The sequence below is a fragment of the Mastigoproctus giganteus genome, chromosome 8, assembly GCF_048544385.1.
Source record: "Mastigoproctus giganteus isolate SK-2022 chromosome 8, ASM4854438v1, whole genome shotgun sequence".
In the NCBI taxonomy this organism is placed as follows: domain Eukaryota; kingdom Metazoa; phylum Arthropoda; class Arachnida; order Uropygi; family Thelyphonidae; genus Mastigoproctus; species Mastigoproctus giganteus.
In genome coordinates this window covers 221,371,768-221,398,447 of record NC_143582.1, presented here as the reverse complement: position 1 = coordinate 221,398,447, position 26,680 = coordinate 221,371,768, and the positions used below count along the sequence as shown (strand labels likewise).

General features: G+C 40.0%; 1 protein-coding gene across 1 annotated transcript in view; it reads right to left on the bottom strand.

Moving 5' to 3' along the window:
* Positions 1 to 23,258, bottom strand: part of LOC150082346 (protein O-mannosyl-transferase TMTC3-like) — a 257,040-nt gene extending 233,782 nt beyond the window's left edge. The window contains exon 1 of the mRNA XM_090380488.1: positions 22,993 to 23,258. Within this exon, the coding sequence (XP_090236614.1) occupies positions 22,993 to 23,026 (34 nt within the window). The 5' untranslated portion in view covers positions 23,027 to 23,258. The remainder of the gene's footprint in view (positions 1 to 22,992) is intronic.
* Between the last annotated feature and the right edge of the window lie 3,422 nt (positions 23,259 to 26,680).

The window sequence follows — 26,680 nt, the reverse complement described above, 5'->3', positions numbered from 1 at the left end:
TAGTAAGGTTTATGGTCGGCAGCGCAAGAGGCAAGATAGATGCCACTGTGACGAGAGGTGACCTTTCGACATTTTTGTGCAGGAGGACTGTTGCTCTTCTTCCCTGTCGGCAGAACCCAGTTCGCAATTTATATCCCAGTTTAATCGAACTTTGAGATCCCTTTCACGCTTCTCATATGTTAATTATTACTTGTTATAACTCTTTGTACACTCCTTGAAGAATCCTATCCTATTATGGATTTCTTCTGTGGACTCCTGATCACAAGCTATTATCCAAGTCCGGTGTTAAGAAGTATTTTCTTCTTCTCAACCTTATGGTGCCCAAAGTACCATATATGGGTTGAATGTCGAGAAGAAAGAAAATATCTGTTCAAACTGGACTTCAATTTCTGTAGATTGCAATTTTGAGGATTGCAACTTTGATCTCCCTATCGAAAGGGGGACCTTTTCCTCTTGGAGAGATAAAAATGCAAATTACATACACGCACTGGCCAAAGATACGAACTTTTGATTTTAAAGACTGCAGTAATCTGAAGCCAGAATGGGGAAAATGCTTATCTATCAGACTTTGAAAAAGGTCTTATCGTGGGTGTTCGTTTAACAGGGAGGAGCCACGATTCTAGAGACGAAAGACATAATTGGAGTCTCAAAAGCATCCATCTCAAAGGTTTCTAATGAATGGAAAGCAAGCGGTTCTTCCACATCCCAGAGGCTTAAATATGGTAGATAAACAATACTTCAAGAACCAAGCAGTCGTACTCTAAGGAGGACTATAGGGATGGGACATCCAGTCTGCAGTAAATAACATCTGAATTCAACCAAGCCCAAATTGTTCTATTTCAACCAGTACCATGTGCAAGGAATTGCAGAAATTGGATATTGGTCGTTGCCTGCCTATTCGGAAGCCACTTGTTTTGAGAGAAAAACAGAAAAATCTGCTTGCAATGTTGCCGAGAACATCGTGATTGGATAGTGGAACAAAGTCATGTGATCAGACGAATCACGATACACTTTGTTTTGCGCCGATGGTAGGCAAAGGGTAAGGTGAAAACCTCACAAGGTGATGGACCCTGCTTGCCTTGTTAAGACAACCCTTACATCTGGAGGTGGTATAATGGTATGGTGAATATTTTGGTGGCACGAAATGAGTCCGTTGAGACCGGTAAAAGGTCAAATGTTATCCAGGGAGTACCTGAATCTTGTATGAGATTTGTATTTATTTGTATTTTTATCTCGAAGGCGATTGCCGCTTTATGGATGACAATGCAACAGCAGCTCTTCTTGCCGGAATCGTGCAAGAATGGTTCAGAGAACATGAGACGGATTTCCACAACCTTTCCTGGTCCTCACATTCACTTGATCTCAATACTATTAAGAATGTGTTGGGTATGCTGGAGAGAGCTATTCGGCAATGATATCTTCTTCCTTAAACTTTGTCGAAGCTGTGCCATATTTTGCTGAAAGAATGGTTACAATTAGACCAATCCGCACTAAAACTCCTTATAGAATCCATGCTGCGCTACACACTTGCTGTTATTCGAAAATGTGGCCCGATTCGATACCGAATAAAGGTTCGTATTTTTTTGGCCAGTGTGTGTGTGGATTTTGAGGCTTAAGAATATAATGCTTAAATCCAGCACTGGTTGTTATGAAGAACAGACGTAGAAGGGATAAATGAGGAAGAGAAAAAGTTGATTCTATGAATTTGGAGTTAGACAATGATGGAATATGACTGGTTTAGATTGAGTTGGAAGATAATGGGGGAATTAGAGATGCCTCTTCAGGAGAACAGTGCACATTGAAGTATCTGCAAAAAGGCATGCATGATAATTGAACGTCTATGAGGCAAGAAAGTGGAGAGACTTTGTAGGTGATGAGTCATTAAGCAATCTGACTGCTGTCTTTGGTACAGAATCAAGGAGCTTTAGAAAGGCTCAAGTGGCACCTCGAAACATTGTCCTCAGATGTGGGAAAAAGATTCCTGTTGATTTGATATTTGTATAGCCATATTTGTGATATTCATTTTTATTTTCTAATACGTGATCTTGTCAAGATATCTACGTGTTTTTGCAGATGAGCAGACAGTTACACCGTTTTCCATCTACCGGTTCCCACAAGGTGGAATAGCCTACGTTCACCACGACTATCGATGAGGCATGGCCCCCAGCCATTGGCCTGCTCTCTCCACTGTCCTTCCACTCTTGGAACACCTTAACAAAAGCACTCTGCGAACATCCCACAAGATTCGCATTTTTTCTTAAATACTGACGCTCTTCAACCGGTACCCAATGATGATCCTTTGTGTCGAAGTCGGTCAGATGACGTTCCTTGCCTATATCGACCAAGTACTTCATATAGACCACATGCCGCGAACGCAGTATCGCATTTCCCGGTTATCACCGCGACACGTGTGCCACCAGGCGTGGAGGAACGGTCAATTGCTAAAACACGGTGGTGGTGGTCATAATGTTTTCATCTGGACGGTGTATACTAAGTGTGGCAATAAAAATTCCCGAGTGGTGTTGCGGCCACGCTCAATGAGGTTTAAAAATAAACGGATGTGGAAGTTTTACCCTTAGAATGATGGCTGGTGAGCTGGATATGAATAAGGAGACGATTCATCAAATTCTTCATGAAGATTTAGGGAAAAGGAAGGTCTATGTCACACAGCCTCACGGTTAAGCAGAAGCCTCGAAGACTTCATCAAGAAATCCTAATTTCCTCGACTGTACTGTTACTGGAGATGAGTGTTGGATATTTTAGTACGACCCAAGGAAGAAGCATCAGAGCATGTAGTAAAATAACCATCAAGGACCAGAAAGTTTCGTTTATTTTCGTTAGAAGTCCAGGATGAAGACGATGGGAAAGATATTTCAAGATGTTTATCATCTTTTTGGAGGCTTTTGACTCTTGAAGTGTGTTCAATCAGGTGGTGATTAGTTTGAATAAAAATAAAACCATTTTTGAGCTCCTTTACTGTGTGTTCTTTTTATTGCACCAGTCCAGGAACTTTATTGCCGCATCTCGTATATGAATGTGTTTGCATCTGAAAACAAAAAGATCAGGGCCAGTTTGAGCCAACGTGAAAATATTAAATGGAAGATATAACCTTTCCAAAAGTTTTTAAAGTGTTGGGCGCATAAAAAGACACAGGGGGAAACTCAAGCGAGTATGGATGTCCCATTAACTTAAAATGCTGGCCTGAAGGTATTATTTGGCATGAATCCAAAAATGTAGCCCAGGTCAAATTTAGCGTTGTGTTCTCGATAGTATATTGGTCACAAGACTGGTTCCTCAATAAACTTAACGTCCCTAAACCTCGAAAACCTTAGCTTTCGTATATTTTTTGAATGCAGTGTACTTTTCAAGAATTACTGATTTTTCTTTGCCCTAAAAACAGCTATTACTCATTTTTATAACAAAAATAGTTCAGTTGTGCTGTTTGAAATATTCGCAAAGGAAACTCGGGTCATGAGGATGCCCTCAGTAGATTCAACAACTGAATGAACAACGAACGACCCGATTCTTTTTGTTTGCTCTTTGTCACAGTCGCTCGTGTAATGTTTTGTTTGGAATTTTCGAAGTGTATTTAAAGCGGATTAGTACCCGATTCAGACCTTGCTTCAACAGATACATTGGGAGGTATTCAAATGCGCTTTGATTGAACAGCGAGTTAATATAACACAACAGGATATTGTCTCTCGATAAGAGATTTTTTAAAAGTGAAATTGTTTTTTGGACTTTCTGTCATATACAAATAGCTTTTCGAATTTCCTCCAATCCTCTCGTGTAAAGGGATTTAAAGTCAATTGAATCAGTATGCAACTGCGGGCAAACTACAGCCAACGTCTTTATAGAAAAGTTAAATTGATGGTGTCCTAAGACAGGAAAAGAAAAGAGTTTAGAAAACAAGCCAGTTGACTTTGATGATAGTCAATGTATACTTAAGACATTTGTGGGTCCATCAGGCGAGCTGTCTGGAGACACACGATGAACAACAAGGCAAAGATCGATAAACGCAAGCACTCCAAACTAGATAGTAAAAATTTAAAGCGATGGACAGTCGCTAAATAAAATTTCAGTAGGACCTTATCTTTACTGGCTCAGCATTTCTTAAAGTGTTCTCTTATTACTTGGCACTTTTCCATGGAAAATATTCCACTTCCCCAATCGTTTATTCAGTCACGGGGGTCCTTACATTGCAAAGAAATTTTTTTTAAAGTGAGTAAGCTATTTTTTGTTGACTGGATTTAGCTGCAAGTAGAAGGTGGGGGAAATCTTGTTTGGTGGTCATCTCCTTTGAATCAAACGCTAATCTAGACTGCAGATAATAGTTCCCTCATGATAGGTGACGTGGTCTGAGTTCCGCCTTCGTCAGCACCCCATTCTGCCGTCCACCATCACTCTCCAGCTGTACGAATAACCCCTTTTTGCTAGTAGACAAATCGGTAGAGAAAAAAAGAGCAGAAAATCAAAGTTGGAAAGAAGAAACCTTGGTTTTCTTTTTTTCTGGAAAAAAGTTTCTTGGTTCAATTTAATACTGGAGAGACATGAAACGACATCAACCAATTTGGGCATAGTAAGTATAAAAAACAGCTGCACAGAACACTTCCGATAAAGTATAGCTTCTTGTCTGAAACACTTAGTAGCGAGGATAAAATATGGTGTGGTTCGAAACTTCCAAATGCGCCTCAGATTTATAAAAGCTCAGTGTTAGATAAAGCTGTGATGTGTTATTCTTCAAAAAAGTGGCTTTGCGTTCTTCTTTATTTCCCTATTTCAAAGGCAGTCTTGAAAATTTAACCTTGTAAGCTGTTCGGGAGTAAATCAAATATTTTTAGGTGAAGCGAATGAAAAAAATAAAAACAAAAATAAAAATCGATATCAAGTTTAGATTGATCCGAGGATAAACAAAAAATATTGTTTGCTGTGGTACACAAAGCAAGCTTTAGGCACAGCAGAAACAGATATTAAACGGTAAATCTTAGATATTTACGAACAGAATCTTGAAAATTGTAAAATTTCTTATTTTTTAGCCAATGAATTAAAAGGTTGAGTGCGTTCTTTGCAGAGAAATTCTTCAGAGATAAATCCTTGAGGAGTAGGAGCGTCAATCACACCAGTAGGCATTTGAGAAAGAAGAATATTCCTGGATGTTTGCTGAATTCTCCAGGGAGTGATCTTTAGGTTGGTATATAAATAGCCCTGGAGATGGTGAATGGGTTGCCTGTGACCCTATTCATCCATGCCAGGAAACTGTTTATACGATGGAGGAGCAGAAGATCAGATGCGTATAGCATACGCACCGCTGGACGTTGAATAACTCCATCAGTTCTTGTTGAATGGCCCACATCACCGAGTAAGCCTTCGTTTTCATGGTTGAAAAATCAAGACTAGGCGAACCTTGAAAAATCAGCGAACGAGGAAAGGTTCAAGGGCAGCAGCAAACAGCAGACCAGAGAGGACACCTCCATGCGGCACTCCCTGAGTTATAACGCACTCCCGTTGGAAGGATTTATGGCTGATGATGAGTTGTCTCTGTGTAAGAATGGGGATGATGGTTTTTAACGGGCTTCCTGTAATGCCAAAGTATTTTTCCAGAATGTAGACGACAGCGGGAATTGAGAACTTATCATAAGGAGATGAAATATCAAGGAAGATGACGTCCAGCTGAGATTTACTGTTGAGAGCTGCATGAAATTTAAATAGGGTTTCCAGCAGGTTAGTATATATAGGTCTTTCGGGGAGTTCTGTGAGAGAAGCATTGGTAGACCAGTGCTGGTAAGATGGTTTTCTCAAACACTTTTAATTGGTCTGAAGTCCTTAGGCTCTTTAAGGTTTCTTCTTTTGGATATGGGTTGTACCCAATAGTGATTCCATATTGTCGGGATTGTTCCGAAATTTAATATCTGGTTAAAGATTGTTAAAAGGGGCTCCAACGAAGGCTACTTTAGCGTGAAATATTATTATATTTTTTAAATGAATGCTCTGAAATGATCGTGAAGAAACTAGCGTCATTCGAAATGCTAATTTATTATATTTTCTATATCTCTATCGTTTAATTACAGTCAAAAGTGAAAAGAGCTTACTGAATCCGATATTTATTGGATTTGTGGGATGCCTTCATTGGTCTTAATTCAGCTGCCAAAATACGTAGCTTATGTTTCTACTGTTCATAACTTACACAGACTCCTTTATTGGGAAAATGATAAATGATCCGGGTTGACTGTTCGGAAGGAAGCGAAGCTTAACGTCTTGGGGGGTAATCTCAGTTTTACTGATGTGTCCCATATTGCTTCAGAAGTACCACAGGAGGTGTGGACACAAGGTTCGCGCTGACAATCGTCCGGTATCCAATTAAATATCGTGAAGACAACCGAGGCCGATGCCGTTAGTTTTTTACCACCGTAAAGCGCTAACGCTCTTAACGTCTGTCGCAGTACGTTATCCCTTTGAACTCTGACCCACATCCGGGGAAAAATACCGCAAAAAATAAATTCGTCCAAAGACAGTCGAATTTGTTTTCCTCAAATTCAACCTTTTTTTCCTCCCCTTTCGCCATCCATCACATATGGATGAGGGGTTACTAAAATTGCTTCCAGGTCGTTAATGCTGACGAAGAAATAGCAATAATCATTGAACACTAAATCGAATTATTGATTTACGTGTGCTCGCAGGAGGAATGCCTTTATAGCCCGTTCGCGTGCGAATTCCAGTTTTACTACTGCTTTAAGCATTTCTTGTAGAACTTTCTTGGCAGCCGCAAGTAGGAGGGAATCTATTTAAACCCCATTAAGTGCTCATCTTCGTGGGCGAAAAGTTTTCCCCGTGTAAGGCAAAGCTAAAACAGGTGATTAAATGTTCATCTCGGATGGAGAAAGACAAGCTGTAGGGGTGGCAGGTTAATGGTTTGGTTCGACCACGATCCAAACCAAAAATCACCATTAACTTGGTGATTTCTGGCTGCCAGCCCAACTCACATTTGATGCCATTAAACGACTGAAAGACTTTGATTACACTGTATTTACTGATAGTTCTTAACTTTTGGGTGTTTGTGTACATACGTTTGAAATTACAGCCGGGACTATTGGATTATGTGTTTTGGGTGTATGTCCAACATTATTTTGACCGAAATTTTGTCCGTTCAACTTTCATTGGTCGCGTTTTCCCCTTCCACGATCATTGTGACATATATAAAGGCAAAAACCGCTACTGAAAAGTATCGAATTACAATTCCTGGCTTTCTTAGGTAATAAAAGAAACTGCCTTCCGAATCTGTACCAAGAAAAAGAAATTATTGATCGTTTCTTGGGATCTAATTCACATACCTGCCCATTTACTTTTTCCCAGAAACCAACCACTCCCACGCATTTGTTGCTTTATCAGCTATGGACGGGTCTATTGACACAACCTGCCAACTCCAACAGCTCATCAAAGTTTGGTACTTCAAATATCAGTTTTTGTTCCTTGGCAGGACCTCGCTGAAACCAGACACGTTTTCTTTATAGGAACCGTAGCAGACATGTCAGTAAAAATCTATTATGGAACAACCCATTCGATGTCTCCAGCAAACTGAGGCTGTCACCAAAGGATTTACCATAAAAAATGCAACACCCAGGGATAAAGAGTGGGATATTGGCTTTACACGAGGCGTTTGGTTAAGTTCTTTGATTCTATTGAGAAAAAAAAAAGATTGAGCTCAAGCCGAGGTGTAAATAAAATAGCTACGAATGCCTCCTATTTTCGACAGGATGGAATGCCATTATAACAAATTCAATGAAATTTAAAACTGCAAAACCAATAAATATTAAACTCTGTTAAACTGGTTAAATGTCTGATCTCAAAAACTACGATATACTTCTTGAACCATTTCGTTTCCAACCGGAGTTTCTCAAGGATCATTTTTAGGATGGTCAAAATGCAGAGTTCAAAAAGTTGATAATCATTGTTTGTCCCTGGTCTCCTATTTTCCTCTCCAAAAAGTTGGGATTTTCATCCCTTAAAGCAGCCATACGTAGAGTAGTCTCAATTTACAGACGTATTACGTTGTCCGATACAATTTGCTTAGTTCGATCGGCCAAAAACAATTCTGAGAAAGACTGCATATGGATCTTGGTAATCGAAAATTCTCAGTTCAGTTACTGAAAGAAGAACTCGCGAGTGTAATTACCATTATAGTTCTTGCGCTATCACAAAGACGCTATAAATTTTTAAGTAAGATAGTGGCAGGAGAAGAATCTTGGCGCCATCATTATGAATTAAAATCTAAGCCTTCCAGTGGAAATATCTTCAGTCCCCAACAGCGAAACGATATTGAGAAAAAAAGTTATGGCAACTGTTTGTTAATGCATTAATTGATCTTTTTGATTTTTCTCCCGAATTCTTAGCTCGCTTGCTAGAATACAGAAGGCTTTGGGGTTCTCCATAAAAGAAAAGGAACCTATCTTTATTAACTTTCTTGTGGCTTCCATGCAAATGAGTTTCTTCTGGCTTCCTCAACAATTCATGCTCCTGGAAAAGCATAGGATTCAACGGAGTAGGTTATAACACTTCATAAATAAAATCTTATCTGTGGATTAAAGGCGTTACAATATAGATGGAATCATGCTGGAAGAGGCACGTGGAATCATGACCTAATTTAACAGACTTGCGTATCCCAAACTCTGAAGATTTACAGAGATTCGGTCATGTCTGGGATTTGTTTCTCGTGGTTTGGACTGGGACCATTGGTTGTTGTTCCTGGAACAATGAATGCTGTGGCATGCTGGGATAGATCCGATCTTAACCCCATTGAATCCGTTTGGGGCGAAATTGAACAGACTTCGAGGCCAGTTAGTAGCTGAACTGGCAGCTGTGCTAAATGTGAACCTGATCAAAACACAGCCTTCCTCTTTCTTTGAAACACGCAAGTGTCCGGATACTTCTGACAATATAGTGCATATTTCTTATTTACCGATATCGAAACCGGAAGATCTGTTTAGATACATTTTCTAGATAATACCTCTTCGAAACACTGCAGACCTATTTTTCGACTATCCCCCACCCCCCAAACATTGACGATTTCATTTTTGAGTACACATATAGTTGAGTGCGTGGATTGGAGAAGAGAAGAGCGAAGAAAAGAAATACGAGGGAGTGGAACATCTCTACTTTTATTTATCCAGTAGAACTATACAAGTCCATCTAACCAGAACAGCAATTTCTTACTTTGGCTTGTACAGACTTACATCTCTACAACAACTTAATGCATTTTACTTCCGTCTTCTCTTTGGCTATTCAGTTTACGAGCTCGACAAGACAGCGGATCCATTAGATTTTTATGGAAGCAGAATTATAGGTTTGTGTTCTTACCCAACATCAAATAACCATTAGTGGTCGCTGAAGGCGAATGTGATTTATCCTCCTAAAGCAGGTTTATATTTACCGAAGCCACAAAATGCGACAAAGAACACCGTGCCTTCTCCACCAATCATGAAATCGGATGACAAATTCCGAGCCTTTTTTTTTGTGTGTGCGCGCGCGCAATATGCTACGCAAAGGTGGTGGGGATAAAAGTATTGGGTAACTGTAGGTGGAGTTGATTCCAATATTTCGCATTCCTTTTTTATAAGATTTAACAACGCTCCCTGCTTCAAACATTTCACCACCCCATCTTTGTCTGCCTAATACCCTCTTTACTGCTAAGCCTCGTCGCAGAGAGGAGTGCATTTATCAGAAATCAGTTAGAGGGTTCCATTCGGAATCTCGGTGCTTTCTCGGGTATAAAAGAAAAATAATTTCGCTTGTTTTTCATTTTTACCGCTAGATGGCAACACGTGTAGAAGTCGCATATTTTTCGCTTTGTGATTCTATCGAAATTATTTCGAACCCATCGTGGTATTCTACAATTTGGTGTAATTACTGCTCGGACAACGTTGCTAACTGATGCGTGCCAAAGATTGAAAGATACAATCTATGTCTTGTGCACAACCGTGACCACTTTTTTACTTGTAACTTAGTTCATATGATCCTCTTAGTAGAATATGAAAAACTGTCTAGGAATCCATAAAAAAGTATAAATTTCAAGTGATATTAGTAAGAGGGCTGTTTGTAAAGTAAGGTAACCAGGAGACTGTTTGTAAAGTAAGGTCATAAGGACAGCATTGGTAATTGATGGTACCAAAGATTGCAAGATACAATTTATATCATGAAATTTTGTGCACAACCGTGCCCACTTTTTTACCTGTAGCTTAGTTCATATGATCCTCTTAGTAGAATATGAAAAATTGTCTAGGAATCCATAAAAAAGTATAAAGTTTAAAGTGATATTAGTAAGAGGGCTGTTTGTAAAGTAAGATAATGAGAGGGCTGTTTGTAAAGTAAGGTAATAAGAGGGCTGTTTGTAAAGTCAGGTCATAACGATAGCATTGGTAACTGATGGGTACCAAAGATTGCAGGATACGATTTACATCTTCAAATTTTGTGCACACCTGTTCCCACTTTTTTACCTGTAGCTTAGGTCACATGATCATGTTAGTAGAATATGAAAAATTGTCTAGGAATCCATAAATAGTATAAAGTTTTAAGTGATATTAGTAAGAGGGCTGTTTGTTTGTTTGTTATTTGGTTTTTAGGAGCATTAGCAACTAAGGCCATATTGCTACGAGGATATGCGGTGGTCATTCCCTAACCTTTCCGCATCCTCCGTATTTGGTGGTGACGGGCTCGAACCCCGGTCTAATCAAGAAGCGTGTGCTACGCACTGCTGCTCCTGCCCACCTGGCTACGGAGGCGCCAGGGCTGTTTATAAAGTAAGGTAATAAGAGAGCTGTTTGCAAACTAAAGTCATATAAAGTCAGGTCATAAGGACAGCATTGGTAACTGATGGGTACCAAAGATTGCAGGATACGATTCACATCTTGAAATTTTGTGCATAACCGTGACCACTTTTTTTTCTTGTAGCTTAGTTAATATGACCCTGTTACTAGAATATGAAAATTTATCTAGGAATCTATAAAAAGTATAAAATTTAATTTGATATTAGTAAGAGGGCTGTTTGTAAAGTAAGATAATAAGAGGGCTGTTTGTAAAGTAAGGTCATAGGGATAGCAGTGGTAACTGATGAGTACCAAAGATTGCAGTGTACAATTTACATCTTGAAATTTTGTGCACAACCGTGACCACTTTTTTTTACTTGTAGCTTAGTTAATATGATCCTGTTAGTAGAATATGAAATTTGTCTAGCAATCCATAAAAAGTATAAAGTTTAATATGATATTAGTAAGAAGGCTGTTTGTAAAGTAAGCTAATAAGAGGGCCGTTTATAAAGCAAGATCATAAGGAAAGCATTGGTAACTGATGAGTACAAAGATTGCAGGATATCATTTAAACCTTGAAATTTTGTGCACAACCGTGTTGACTCCTTTTTTTTACTTGTAGCTTAGTTAATATGACCATGTTACAAAATATGAAATTTGTATAGCAATCCATAAAAAGCATAAAGTTCAATGTGATAATTGTAAGAGGGCCGTTTTTAAAGAAAGGCTAATAACAGGGCTGTTTGTAAAGTAAGCTAATAATAGGGCTGTTTGTAAAGTACTGTAATGTAACATTTGTTACTTTTGCTTGCCAAAAAGCTTAGACTTTTTGGCAAGATACGATAATACTTATGAGATTGCAGATAAAATGTGTTTGCCAATTCACTACATTTCCTCAAAGCCTTCATTACCTTGGTACTTATTGTAAACAACAAAACTGACATCTCACGGTGAACATCAGATATATATATATTTTTTTAGGGAGCTTTGCTTGGATACCTCTCCCCTATTTGGTGTTTATTGGTTTTCAATTAATGAGATCTTTTGAATTTTCGAAATTTAAACGATCAGTCTTGGGGTGGAGGTTATCTACAAATTGTGACCAAGAACCAACGGTATCCCTCTGGTGCGTTAATAATAACTGCGCACTCTCCCTGATGGCTTTCTGAAGTACGAATTTTACTAGACCATCTTGAATAAAACGTGTCTTCTGCGCAGCTCCTATAGGACATTCGGAACAAACGCGTTCAAGGACCTTCAGCGAAGAAGTGTACACTATCTTACCAAAAGTCATGGGACACTTGAAGTTATAAACAAATCAAAAGAATAATTGTCCCATTTTTGGAAGTCATGACTACATTCGTGCGTCTTGAAGACCATCCGGTGCCATCTAGTGGTTCGTAATCGAGGCTCCCACCCCTCATTGTAGCTGACGAGAGAGAGAGAGAGAGAGAGAGGGGGAAGAAGAAGAAGAAAGAGGAAGGCACAGAGTGAAAGAGGAGAGAGACAAAGAAAGAAAGAAAAAAGAGAACGAAAGGAGAGAGAGGGACATTGACAGACACAAAGAGGGAGTGAGAAACAGACAGAGAGAGACAGGAGAAACAAAGACTGAAGGAGAGGAAAAGGGAAGAGAGAGAGACAAAGAAAGTGAGGAAGAAAGAGAGAAGATAGAGGGGCAACGAAAGAAAAAGGGAAAAAGGAGGGAGGAAGAGGGAAGTAGAGAGAGAGAGAGAGAGAGAGAGAGAGAGAGAGAGAGAGAGAGAGAGAGGGAGAAAGAAGTGGGAAAAACAAGGAAGACAGAGAACAAAAAAAGGAGAAAGAGTGACAGACACAGAAAGAAACTTACAGACAGAGAGAACACACAAGAGAGTGTAATAGAGAGAGAGAGAGAGAGAGAGAGAAAACAAACAGACAGACAGAGAGCACACAAGAAATTGTAAGAAAAAGAAACAGCGAGAGAGATATAATAAGAAAGATATAAAAGAAAGAGGGAGAGACAGAAAGATATAGAAAGAAAGAGGGACAGACAAACAAATAGAGAAAAAGAGAGTGTAAAAGAAAGAAAGAGATGAAGAAAGGGACAAAGTAAAGAGATAGAGGTTACTGTGAGAAAGAGAGAGTAAGGGAAAATGAGAGAGTGACGCAGAACTAAAGAGAGAGAGAGAGAGAGAGAGAGAGAGAGAGAGAGAGAGACGAGTTATGTTATAAACAAATCAAGGGAATAATTGTCCCATCTTTGGCCATGATGGTTCCATCCGTGTATCTTGAAGACCTTCTACTAATTTCTGGTGGAAAGCTGGTTGTCTTTCAGTTATTCAACGCATTCGTGAGTTCCACTAATGAAGAGAACAATCCAGGTCTTTTATCTTATTTTCCCTTCTAATTCACCCCAAAGATATTCTGATGGGTTGTTGTCGGAGCTGTGTGCAGACCACACAATGTCCCGATATTATTCTCTCGAAGCCAGGTCACGATGGTGCAATTCCACCGTGGAAATTTTATTGAAGTCACACGAGACATCGATGCAGGTGGCAACATTCGAGGTTCCATGCACCGCAACCAGTAGCCACAATGTCCTCAAATAAGGCAGGGTGCCCTCTGACTTTTGGTAGGATAGTATACTATCGACAGTCCATTATCAATCTCCGCTAGTAATCTCGGACATGTTTGAATATTATCTGCGAGGGAGGGAGGGAGGGAGGGTCGACGACGGCGCCATCTAGCGGTTCGTGACCGACGCGCGCTCTCCCGCCCCTCGTTGCGGCTGACGAATGTCCAAAAGAGAAAATGCAGTCCTCACAATCGCATTTGGCAAATGCGTTTTTACCCAATTGGATGAGAAACCAGTCTTCGAACCCACTTAACTTTTGCCAATTATATCTAAAATAGAGCGAGAAATAATCGTCTGCTGAGAACGAGGCAATTACTGCACTTTGCGATATTAGATTCAAAGCGAGCACTCAACCACACCCATCTGCCCGTGCGCGGATTTCATTTTGCCCCAGTCTTAATTCGTTTTTATAACCGAGTTACAGGGCCGGATAATCCATAGCCAATTCCATTAGTCCCAACATTCGTCTGGCGGCGCACGTGGCCTTCATTCCGTCCTAACAAGACGCCGCTATTTCACCTTCGCACTCGCACCGCGCACGAGCGTGCTAATATACGTCGTAACGTGTGAAAGTTCGCAGGGCACGGACCTTGTTAAAGATTACAATTTTTTTTTTTTTTTTTTTTGCCCTCATGAGGAGAAAAATACACCGGTTGACAAAAGTTAAGGTACAGTTTTCGTTTTCAAACAACTGAAATTGCGCGCGCGGATCGAGTGACCCGTGCTGATGCGACTGAACACGTGTGCGCCATGTGTGTGAACGAATTGTTTTTGAAAGGAGTGGGCTGACCGTGCGTAATTGAGTTAGATTAACCCGGATGCCAACCTTGAAACTTGCTGTCTCCACTAATGATTCATTGCAGTACAGAGAGAGAGAGAGAGAGAGAGAGAGAGAGAGAGAGAGAGAGGAGAGAGAGAGAGAGAGAGAGAGAGAGAGAGATTTAGTCCTGAATGTCTACCGGAAGAATACAGACAGTTCCGGAACAGGAGGAGTATCCCGATTGGATTGCACAGTTAATTATTCATTGTTTCAGAATAATCGAGAAGGTAACTAATGACATGAGGGGCTGCTATACTGGGTATGTATATTTCTTGTCTTCTCTTGTTGTCTGTTTTGCGAGATAAAAAACGAGAGAGAGAGAGAGAGAGAGAGCGAAAGACAGCAAGAAAGACAGAAAAAGTGACTGAGAGAAACGGACGTTAAAAGAGAATAGTGAGAGAGAGAGAGAGAGAGAGAGAGAGAGAGAGAGAGAGAGAGAGAGAGAGAAGGGGACAGGAGAAGCGAAGACAGAGAGAGCACTCAAAAGAGTGTAAGAGAAAGAAACGATGAGATGAGAGAGAGAGAATAAGAAAGAAAGAAAGAAAGAAAGAGGGAGAGGATCAGACAAAACGAGACAAAAAGAGAGTGAAATGAAGAGAGAAAAAGAAAGAGAGGAAGAAAGGGACAAAAAGGAAAGATAAGAGAGAGAGAGAAAAGAAAGGAGAGAGACTGACAGACACAGAAAGAGGAACTGACAGACACAGAAAGAGGAACTGACAAAGAGACAGAGAGAGAGACAGGAGAAACAAAGACAGAAAGAGAGAAAAGTAGGGTGAAAGGATAGGGACAGAAAGACAGGAAGAGAGAGAGACACAGAGGAACGAAAGAAAATAGCAAAAAGGAGAAAGAGGGAAGCAGAGAGAGAGAGAGAGAGAGAGAGACTGAGAGACACAGAAAGATAAACTGACAGACAGAAAGAGACAGAAGAAGCAAAGACAGACAGGGCGAAAGCACGCAAGAGAGTGTAAGAGAAAGAAAGTGAAAGAGACAATAAGAAAGATATAAAAAAGAGGCAGAGACAGAAAGAGGCAGAGGTGAAAAGGGAAAGATTAAAAGAGAGTGAAAAAGGAGGACAGGAAGAAAGAGACAATGAAAGAAAGAGAGGAAGAAAGAGACAGTGAAAGAAAGAAAGAGACAATGAAAGCATGAAAGAGATAGAGAGGGACCGTTAGAGAGAGAGAGAGAGAGAGAGAGAGGAGAGGGCAAAGAGAAAGAGAGAAAAGAGGGTGAAAAAGGAAGAGAGAGAGATAAAGAAAGGGGAAAGAGAAAACTAGAGAGCAAAAAGAACAGAGAGGAGAGGGACAGAAAGCGAAAGGGAAGAGAAGCAAAGACCCAGAGAGAGAGAGAGAGAGAGAGAAGGGGACAGGAGAAGCGAAGACAGAGAGAGCACTCAAAAGAGTGTAAGAGAAAGAAACGATGAGATGAGAGAGAGAGAATAAGAAAGAAAGAAAGAAAGAAAGAAAGAAAGAAAGAGGGAGAGGATCAGACAAAACGAGACAAAAAGAGAGTGAAATGGAAGAGAGAAAAAGAAAGAGAGGAAGAAAAGGACAAAAAGGAAAGATAAGAGAGAGAGAGAAAAGAAAGGAGAGAGACTGACAGACACAGAAAGAGGAACTGACAGACACAGAAAGAGGAACTGACAAAGAGACAGAGAGAGAGACAGGAGAAACAAAGACAGAAAGAGAGAAAAGTAGGGTGAAAGGATAGGGACAGAAAGACAGGAAGAAAGAGAGACACAGAGGAACGAAAGAAAATAGCAAAAAGGAGAAAGAGGGAAGCAGAGAGAGAGAGAGAGAGAGAGACTGAGAGACACAGAAAGATAAACTGACAGACAGAAAGAGACAGAAGAAGCAAAGACAGACAGGGCGAAAGCACGCAAGAGAGTGTAAGAGAAAGAAAGTGAAAGAGACAATAAGAAAGATATAAAAAAGAGGCAGAGACAGAAAGAGGCAGAGGTGAAAAGGGAAAGATTAAAAGAGAGTGAAAAAGGAGGACAGGAAGAAAGAGACAATGAAAGAAAGAGAGGAAGAAAGAGACAGTGAAAGAAAGAAAGAGACAATGAAAGCATGAAAGAGATAGAGAGGGACCGTTAGAGAGAGAGAGAGAGAGAGAGAGAGGAGAGGGCAAAGAGAAAGAGAGAAAAGAGGGTGAAAAAGGAAGAGAGAGAGATAAAGAAAGGGGAAAGAGAAAACTAGAGAGCAAAAAGAACAGAGAGGAGAGGGACAGAAAGCGAAAGGGAAGAGAAGCAAAGACCCAGAGAGAGAGAGAGAGAGAGAAAGAGAGAGAGTAATTTTGAATTTTGACAAAAGAAGGGATCCCTACTAATGAGCGTCAGTAGTGCCCCCTGATGGTGGTGTTGCAAATTGCTAAAATTACTTTGCTTGTCGATTGAGGATGGTTCGTTCTCAAATGGCCAACTCATTCTTCCTCGAATTTTGATCACTTTCCGCAGTGCCAGCTTTAATCACATTTTTCCCTAAAACAAAAGTGCGAGTGCCGATTTTGAAATAAAAAAAAACGTCTACCAGCCACAAGTGGAACATTTTTAATCTCGATCCTTCTCGCTACAGAAAGAAAGAAGAAAAAAGCACTCTCCGATCAATAGATAAGGAGAGAATTGAAATTATAATTCTATTTTTCAGCACCAAGTCATGGCCCGAGAGAAACGGAAAAACAATTAGGAGTGTTCATATGATTTGGCAGCGCCAAGGCTTTTATTGTTGAAATGCATAATGGCAAAAACTCTTAATGGATTTTACGCAAAAAAACAAGTTGTACTTATGAGAGGAAGAAAGAGAGAGAGAACGAATTTGTCATTTTAAACATCCTGTTTGATTTTCCTTAACGACCTCTCACTATTATTCTACTTTTTATGAAATGTTTCCACTTTTCTTTGTTGGATCGTTCAGATAAGGAAAGTAGGAGCCCAAAGATAGATAGACAGAGAGTGAGCCTGCACTGTGGCTTGCTTTCTTTCATTGTTAACTGTATTTATACTCTTTATGTACAGGGTGTGTAAAATTAAAGTTCACCTATTGAAGAACTGTAAAGAAACCTATATACGAGGAAATTTCTGTTTCCGTGGTTACAATAACCATGGATACAGAAACATAACCATGGCTAGCACTGGTGGTGGTTTATGGAACTAAATATGGCCAATCGTCGCCGGACAAACATGGGGGGGGGGGTTCACTTAACTAGATTTCTCTGTAGATGTGTCGAAGTAGTTGAACTTTAATTAGCTACTCCGTATACACTGCAGGCCTCTCTTAATCTTCTCTTGACTTCGCACGAGACTATCAAGAAAAGCTGTCAGACTGTTAGCTGAAAATTATCTTTAAATTTCTTCACGCTGACCAACCAAAGGATAAATTCTTCATCATTCATTAATTAAACAGTTTCATCCCATCTTACTTAGCCAATCAAAAAAATAGATCCTTTAATCCTTTCTTTTTCTAAGAGGAAAAAAATTTTTAATCTGCTGTCCAAAAACGTTCAGCCGAAGATAAGACAATTTTTTCTGACGGTTAAAACAACACTTTTAAGTAGAAGTGGTGGTCTCCATGTATAAAAACACAGAGCGTTCCTTAAATCCAATAAAATTCTGTGCTGAATGCACATATAAACTCATTTGAATTTTAAATTTTTTAAAGATTCGCTGAACACGATTTTTTGCTCATATATCATTTATTGAAACGTTTGATGGCAACATTTAATTATATAAGTTAACATACACTACCCTACCATAAAGATCTGGCGACACTTTGTGCTGCGACAACGTCGACCAGCTTTCCAAGTGGTCGATTCTTTGCTCTCACGTCAACATTCCATCAGCTTTGGAGGTTTTCCGTGTCGACAATCATTTGCAAATCACGTCAACAGTCTGCGGATTCATACACTGTCCCACCATTAATATTTGGACACTTGCATATCTATAAATAACCTTTATTTACATGCAAATTAATAAATATTGAAACCATCAACCTTTATGACAACCTCTAGTCTGTGTAGAAGTCTTCACCAGTGTTGAAGTCAGGGCTCTGGGCCGGTCAGTTCAACTTTTTGATGCTCAGCCTGTCACATCGCAAGAAGTATGGCATGGAGTGTTGTCCTACTGATACAGCTGTCCTGCGGACTATTCTGACGTTGATATATATTCCAATCATTTTGTTGTGTGTTGCGACAACGTCGACCTGCTTTCCGAGTGGACGATTCTTTTCTCTCGTGTCACATTCCATCAGCTTCAGAAGTTTTCCGGGACGTGACGGTGTCAACACTAGTCTGCTATCATTTTCAATCACCAGTCTAGGGATTCATACCAGGACACTTGCATGTCTATAAATTTACATGGAAATTAATAACGTGTGCTGAACCGGAAATGGAAGATTCACCAGTGTTCATACAAAGGTTGACGTCAGAACTCTGGGCCGGCCAGTCCTTTTCAATGCTCAGCATGTCCAAGGAGTATGACATGGAGTGTTGTCCTGCTGATACAGTTGTTCTGCGCACTGTACTAGTAGTAACATATAGCCCAATCGTCTTACTATGTGCTGCGACAACATCGACCTGCCTTCCGAGTGGGCGATTCTTTGCTCTCTTGCCACATTCTACCAGCTTCGGAGGTTTTCCGGGTTATGACGGTTCCAGTCAGCTACCATTTGCAAATGAAATCACCAATCTATCGCCAGTCTAGGGATTCATTGACTGCCCCACCATAATCTTTTTGACAGCCTCTAGTCTCTGTGGAAGACTTCACTAGTGTTTTCGCCGGCCTCACTATAACATGGAGTGTTGTCCTGCTGATATAGCTGTCCTGCGCACTGTACTGGTGCTAATATATATCCCAATGGTCTTATTATGTGCAGAGACAATGTCGACCTGAGTTCCGACCGTACAATTCATTGTTCTCTTGTCACATTCCATCAGCTTTGGAGGTTTCTCGGTTTCAATAGTCAGCTATCATTTGCAAATCACATTACCAATCTACCACCAGTCTAGGGATCTCCAATGTTGTTGAAACGTCACGTACAGACCGATTGCTTGTGGCATCCAATAATCATTCCACGCTGGAAGTCTGTTAACTCCAAATTGCTGCAATCAAAACATGTGTCACTATTTGATAATCGTAATGTCAGAGGTGATATTAAGACAAATCCACCACTTATTTAATTCAAATAGCGATCTTCTTTAAATTGTAAAATAAAAAAAAAAAAAAATGGTTGCTATGGTTTCACATCTAATATCTCTTTCTACCACGCCCTCTATCTAAAATGTTTTTAAAAGCGAACTAAAGATAATTCCTTTCTGCGAATTTCATGAAGTTAGCGTATCCATCAGCAATAATTACGAATCTTAGTAAAATTAAAAATTGCTCTCTTCTCTCTATTCTTCTCTCTTCTTTTGAAAAACTTCCAGCCAATTAAGTATTCTGTTGTAATGACTGGTTTTCTGAGGACTGCTAATATTCCTCAGCGATATGATTCTCCCTTAATGATTTTTCTTAGAAAAAGGTGACACTTTGAAAAAAATCAAAAAAAAAAAAAAAAATTGCATTTCCACTCCTTTTCCAATTCCTTAATTTGCATTTAGTATTATTTCCTAATGACGCAGTTAATTTTAATTTTTAAATAACTGCACGAGGAGAGCTGCGTTTTTAATTTTTATTTAATCTGTGAAAAATTAGTCCTCCGAGCCCGATTATCGGAAATACGATTCGTATACGGAGTGCAATTAAGACAGCGACGACTTTGCCCCTGTAAAGGTAGTTGTTGTATAACAAAGAAACCATACAGTGCTGCAGCTTCCAGAAACGTCTTAAAACACATTTTTATAGCTTCTCTTCTAAGAATGGGATTATTAATATTTACAAATGTATGGTTTCATCCAGAAAAGATTTTGAGTTGTATTTGCAAATATCTACACTTTGCTGCCACTTTATTAGGAACACCTACCTAGTAGCGTGTTGAGCCTTCAAAACAGCTTGAATTCGTCTAGGCATGGATTGAACAAGATGCTGAAAACGTTGTGCAGGAATGGAGTACCACGCAGGCTTGAGTGTGTCACGCATTTCCTTGAGATTCGACGGAGGTGTAGGTCTGCAGCGAACAACCCTTTCTAGCTCATCCCAAAGATGTTCAATAGGACTGAGATCCGCAGAATGAGCAGGCCACTGCAGCAAAGAAAAGTCATTGTCATGTTCCTGGAACCATTCCATAGTGATTCGGGCTTTGTGCATCGCCGCATTATCCTGCTGGAAGTAACCATCTGACTGAGGATAAACTGTCAACATGAACGAATGCACTTGGTCAGCAACGATGTTTAGGTACGATGTGGCATTCAGATGAATCTATGGATATCAATGGACCCAACGTGTGCCAATTCCCCACACCACAGCACTTCCCCCATCACCTTGCACAGTAGTCGTCAGACATGACGGATCCATGGATTCATGTTGTTTTCGCCAAATTCTGAGCCTTCCATCAATATGATGCACCAGGAACCTCGACTCTTCAGACCTGTTTTCCAGTCCTCGATAGTCCAGTGCTGGTGTTGCTGTGCTCACAGGAGGTGTGTTCTCTTGTCCTTCATTGATAACAAAGGTAAGCGATGTGGCCGTCGGCTGTTGTAGCCCATTCGCAACAAAGTGCGACTAGTGGTCCATTGGGTTATCTTGTTCTGCGCACCAAGGTTGTATTCTGACGTGATATGCGACATTGTGGCCCGTCTGTTTGCTTGCACAATTCTAGCCATCCTCCTCTGACCTCCCTCATCAACAAGCGATTTTCTTCCAGAGGAGTGCCGTTCAGAGGATGTTTTCTGTTCGTTGCACCATTCTCGATGCACCCTTCAAACTGTGGTTCGTGAAAAATTCAAGAGAACTGCCGTTTCAGAGATGCTTTGTCCAGCACATCTTGTACCTACTGCCATGCCACGTTCGAAGTCCGTTAGATCACTCCTCCCCATTCTTGCTACGGTTTGTACCCTTAACTGATAAAAGAGGTTGTTCCGCTGCATTTATATCCACAACTGTGGTCATGCGACTTGCAACGTTAGGGGACAAACCATTTGTTTGCACAGCAGGAGTGTACTTAATAAAGTGGCAGCACAGTGTATCTTTTCCACCTGTTATGAAAAGATAAGAGCATTTGCAAAATTAGAACTTATATAAAGGATTATCATCATCATCAGCCGTTTTCAATCCACTGCAGGGTGAAGGCCTCTGCAGCAGCTCTCCAGTTCGTTGTTTTGTGCACTGACCATCCATTTACTGCCATGGAACTCACTCTTCAATTTCATCTGTCTATCTTCATTGTTGTCTTCCAGGTTTATTTTAGCTCCTCTTGGGTACCATTCTGTTATTTTCTTATTCCATCTGTGATTATGTCTTCGAGCTATGTGTCCTGCCCAAGGACACAGATGAAATGGACTTGGGCAGGACACATAAGGGTAAATTCCATTAACTACCAACAGATTTATTCATTACATACTTTGTATGCCAAATCTTCCATGATTGTTGCGTCTAATGGGATTATTAATACTCAGAAATATATGGTTTTCATCCAGAGAAGAGTTTGAGTTGTATTTATTCCTTATAATTGCAAATATCTGTCTTTTCCACCTGTTAAGGAAAAGATAAGGGCATTTTCAAAATTAGAACTTATATAAAGGGCAAATTCCATTAACTACCAACAGATTTATTCATTATGTACTTTGTATGCCACGCGAGAAAAATTCGCAAACTCTTGCACGATTGTCGTGTCTGATGGATGACGATAGCCTGGAGTAAAACATTGGGATGAATATTAATCAGCACGGATACTATAGTTCATGTCCAACATTTCCGATTGAGCTCCAACAGAGTGATTGACATCTGTATTTGAAGATTAAGTTGCTCAATTTTCCTGCACGAAAATTAGAAAGATGAATTGTGATGGGTAATGGCTTTCACCACCGAATGGAGAATATTACATCTGCAATTTCCTTTGTTTTATTTTACTTCAAAAAGGATTGTATTCGTACTTGGCTAATTACAAACGGATTTTCATTTCAATGATTGCTCAGTTCCAGACGATTTTCTTTCTAATTTTGAACTTCTCTTGATATACAACCTTCCTGGAACAAAAGACAAATACCAGATAAATGCGCGCAGCTCCATCGAGTTTTTATTTTTCATCCCACAGATGGAACACATTCGAAGTGTTTGCGTTTGGTTGGATAAAAAACGCAAATTTGATCAAGAATATTCTTTTTTATTTCAAAGAAGCACATTCACATATTGAAATCATGAGTATTCTCCAAAGACGCTGGAAAAATTGGATGGAGGAGAAACTCATTTGTTATTCTATTTTTTTTTATCAAGGGATAAAAAAGTAAGGTAAACAGTCTATACCAAAAGGCCTTGGAAAAAAACGAAGTTAACGCGAAGTCCCGAAGACTCGAACCCTTAAGAATTATAACTGATCCACTCCATCGCATAAAATGAATCATGAATGAGCATGAATTGTTAATAAACTTTTAAAGAATTAACCACATTAATCTTTGCGCGCGCTCTTCTCCTTAAAAGAGCATTTGTCTACAGAAATTCTTCTAATGGATAAAGAGTAGAATAAGAAACAGTATAAATGAAGCAGACGATGGTATAAAATGAAGCAGACGATAGAAGTGCGTATTCCTTCTTCTGAAATTTGAACTGAATGATGAACCGGGCGTATTCGATTGATATATTTTAAATACCATTCTTTAAACCAACAAAATATGACACCTACCTGGTGTGGGGGTGGTTGAAAATGGGAGTCGCATCGGATATCTCGAAGACAAATCTGTTTCGAAATACGATTGGAGCGCAATCAATGACTTAACAGATAGTCGCCAGAGTCCTCCAAGGGGGCCTCGCGGTAACAGCTGGATACAGTCAGGTGTCCTTTCCCATCGTTAGCGGACTTCGCTAGAAAAGAGAGAAGGGAGTGGAGGAGGAGAAAGGGGGGGTGGGTTGGTTACGTCACTGTACGAACTTCGATCGGCCGCGCAGAGAGCAGAAGGCCTGCACTAGCGCCGTGAGCTGACTAAAGAGTGAGCAGTCGTCCCGGCGAGTAGGTAGTATATGGGAAACCCTTGCCCGGGATAGGTCCATTCTGCCAGGTAGAAAAGGTGCGGGAGGAAATCAGAGCGAAGCCGTAGATATGTCTGCTGCTACTTTCCTATCCCTTTTGCCATCCCCCCCTTTTACGTCACGCTCTGGTAAACTATTGAATATTTCCTCCCCTGTCAGTTGTTATTAATGTGGATGGAGTATAAAGCGCAAGATTCTATTGGCTACTTCCTGCACCCTTTGGCCAGACGATGACGTCATTTTGGCGCGCTCTGAAAGTTGCGTTTGTTGCTTTCGAAGGAAACAGGAACATCTGCTGCGAATGCTACAGAGAGGGGTCATAAGTTATGCAATGTTCACGCTCTGCAAATGAGGTTGGTTTAATGCAGAATGGTGGAGGAATTATTTTTTTAAAATGGTTTGTTTTCTCAACTTTTGCACGCACTTTTAGGTTGATTTGCCAGTCGGCTGCATACAATCATGCATTTTTCATTTTGGTCTGCATACGAACAAGAAATCATTGGGTGCATGAGCATCCTCCTCCTCCTGTAATAAAACCAAAAAGCAAACCAATCCTCCCGTTGGAATTTCTACATATACCTCAATTCTTATCTTACCTTTCTTAAAACCATCTTTTAAAGATTTTGAAAAGAAGCAAACTCTACAAATACGACTTTACCTCCAGCAGTTCTAATTAACCATCCTGTAGAGGGAGCCACAAGGCCCAGATATCTTGACAGCAGACTTAAATGTGTTTTGACGGATTCATCGAACCATACATCAAGTCTACCCGAGTATATAATATAGACCTCAACAGAGGGGTAGGTCAGGAGATGATAGTGATGGATTTGCTTGCCATTGTGGCAGAAGCAAATGGATGCAGTAACTCTTCTATCGATTGATCAATTATGGTTCAAGTGGAACGACCCTTCCTTTGACAGGTTTCTTTAGTGCCAACTGAAGGTCAATTATCGTCAGTAGAGAAAGTGAAGAGGGGTCACTCTTTGGAACAGCACTGGAGGTCGGGTTATATCACCTTACTCTGAGCTATCCATCAACCCCAGCGTCGTTTAAATGTTTTATAAGTGTATTAATATTCTTTGGAGAGCGCTGTCCAAGAATTGATTTAGGATTACGATTTAGGTGATACCAAATGTTTCCACTTGGATTATTTCTACTAACATCCAATTGATCACAAACTCCATCGAGATTTATGAATATCCCTGCTCAGTAAGTTCGTTAGTTTTCCTCTTTTGATCAACCGGATAGATTTTTCACCATGACAGTGGGCTAGCTCATTGTCATGATGAAGTCTTTCGCGACTTATTTTCTTCTCCTAAGTTTAAAAACTCAAAAAGAAAGAAAAAAAAAAGATTTTCCAGAATGGGGAGTTTGATATATTTGGCTATTATATTCCGAAGGATTTATAAATTCAAATTTATTCTTTCTGGACCATTGTTTATTTACAGTAATGGCATTTATGGCACATCTTGCGTTACCTTTGGCAATGGATCCTGTCTTTGTTGATAGCCGTAGGGGCGGTGCTTCTGTTCTACATCTTGCGCAAAACAGGTCAAATTGTGGCATTGACTGAAACGAAAATATGGTGGCAGACTTGGTGTTTGTCAGTACAACTGCTCACTTCATTAGATCAGTGAACCCTCTTCTCATGCAGTTCGAATACCATTTTTAAATGCGCATGTTCTAATGCTCATGCAAATCGTGTAATGATAGGGTATGAGGGGTAGTAGATGGCGTTAGCCTTTTAGCGTGTAATTTTCCATAGTTTTTAAATTTAAATCAGTTCGAAGGTGGAGCGAATCTCTTTCTTCTAGAACTAAACTTGCTTACCATCAACAACAAAGCAGTGTGGTCAAAATGGTCCAGATTAATAAATATTAACATAAAATGTTTAAACTGTTCTTCAGATGATTTCCAGGTCTGCAGACCATATTCTTCTTATCTAATAACAGAAAGAGATTTGTGTTCTTGTCAACTGAGAATGCGGCTAGAGAATCACAGCATTGATCAATGCCTAGCGAGAGTGGAGTCTTAGCTGCACATGGCTCAGAATCAAGTAATCCACGTGGAATTTTCTACTTGAAGTTTGGTACAATTCGCCATACTGAGACTTGATGGTCAATATTTTTTGATCTTCGACATGGAGGTGGCCAGCAATTGCTTGGATGGCGTAAAAGCCAGTGGAGATGACCCGTGGAGATGACCCGTGGAGATGAGCCAGTGGAGATGAAAACAGATTTATTGAACTCTAAAGAGAACTAAATGATTTTGTAAAAACTCAGAGCAAATTTGAGGAGAAATTGTTGAAGTTAAACATAAGAAAGGCCCACGGGGTAGATGGGATCTATCTACTTATATTAAAGGAGGCGGCTTATATTACTGGAGGTGTGCAAATGTATCCCCAATTCACAAAGGGGGATCAAAGGGTGATACGGATAATTGCAAACCTGTTAGTTTAACTTGTGTTCTGGGGAAATTAATGGAGTCACTGGTTAAAGAAGCATTGCAGGATCATCTAGACACGACTGCAGTAATAGTTAAGACACAGCATGAGTTTGTTAAGGGGAAGTCTTGCCTGATCAATTTGATTGGATACTATGATGCAGTCACAAAAGAAATGGATGCAGGGAAGAACTTTGATATTATATACTTGGATCTTAGAAAGGCTTTTGATACTGTTGCACATGGAAGACTGCTGCACAAATTCGAGCGGTATGGCATTAACGGTAAGTTGCTAAAATGGATAAAGGGATGGTTGATTGGGAGACGACAGAGAATGGTAATCAATGGACACTGCTCATCGTGGATAAATGTTATTAGTGGAGTTCCCCACGCTGTTGGGCCCATTGTTGTTTTGTATATTTATCAATGATATTGATGAAGTATATTAGGCTTAATGTTCAAGTTTGCAGATGATACAAAGGTTGGCAAGATTTTTAATGACAGTCATGGCAGTGTCCTACTGCAACAGGATCTAGAAAAGTTGGGCAGATGGACTGAGAAGTGGCAACTGAAGTTTAACATTGACAATTGCAAAGTACTGCACATGGGTTGAAGTAACTCAAGAGAAACGACCAACTGTGTGGCACTACAGTCGTGGTGTGGTGGAAAATGAAAAAGACTTTGGAGTAATTGTGCAATTAGACATGAAGTTTTCTGAGCACTGCACACAGGGGTATTGTCAGTGATATCCAGGAATTTTAAGGCCTTGAATGAGTTGAGCAGGCTCAATTCTGATGGAATTATTCCTCTTGCTCAGATTACGAACTCAGGGGGCATAAATTCAAATTGATGAAAGGCAGTTGCAGAATAGATATGCAGAAATTTGCCTTTAGCCAGCGAGT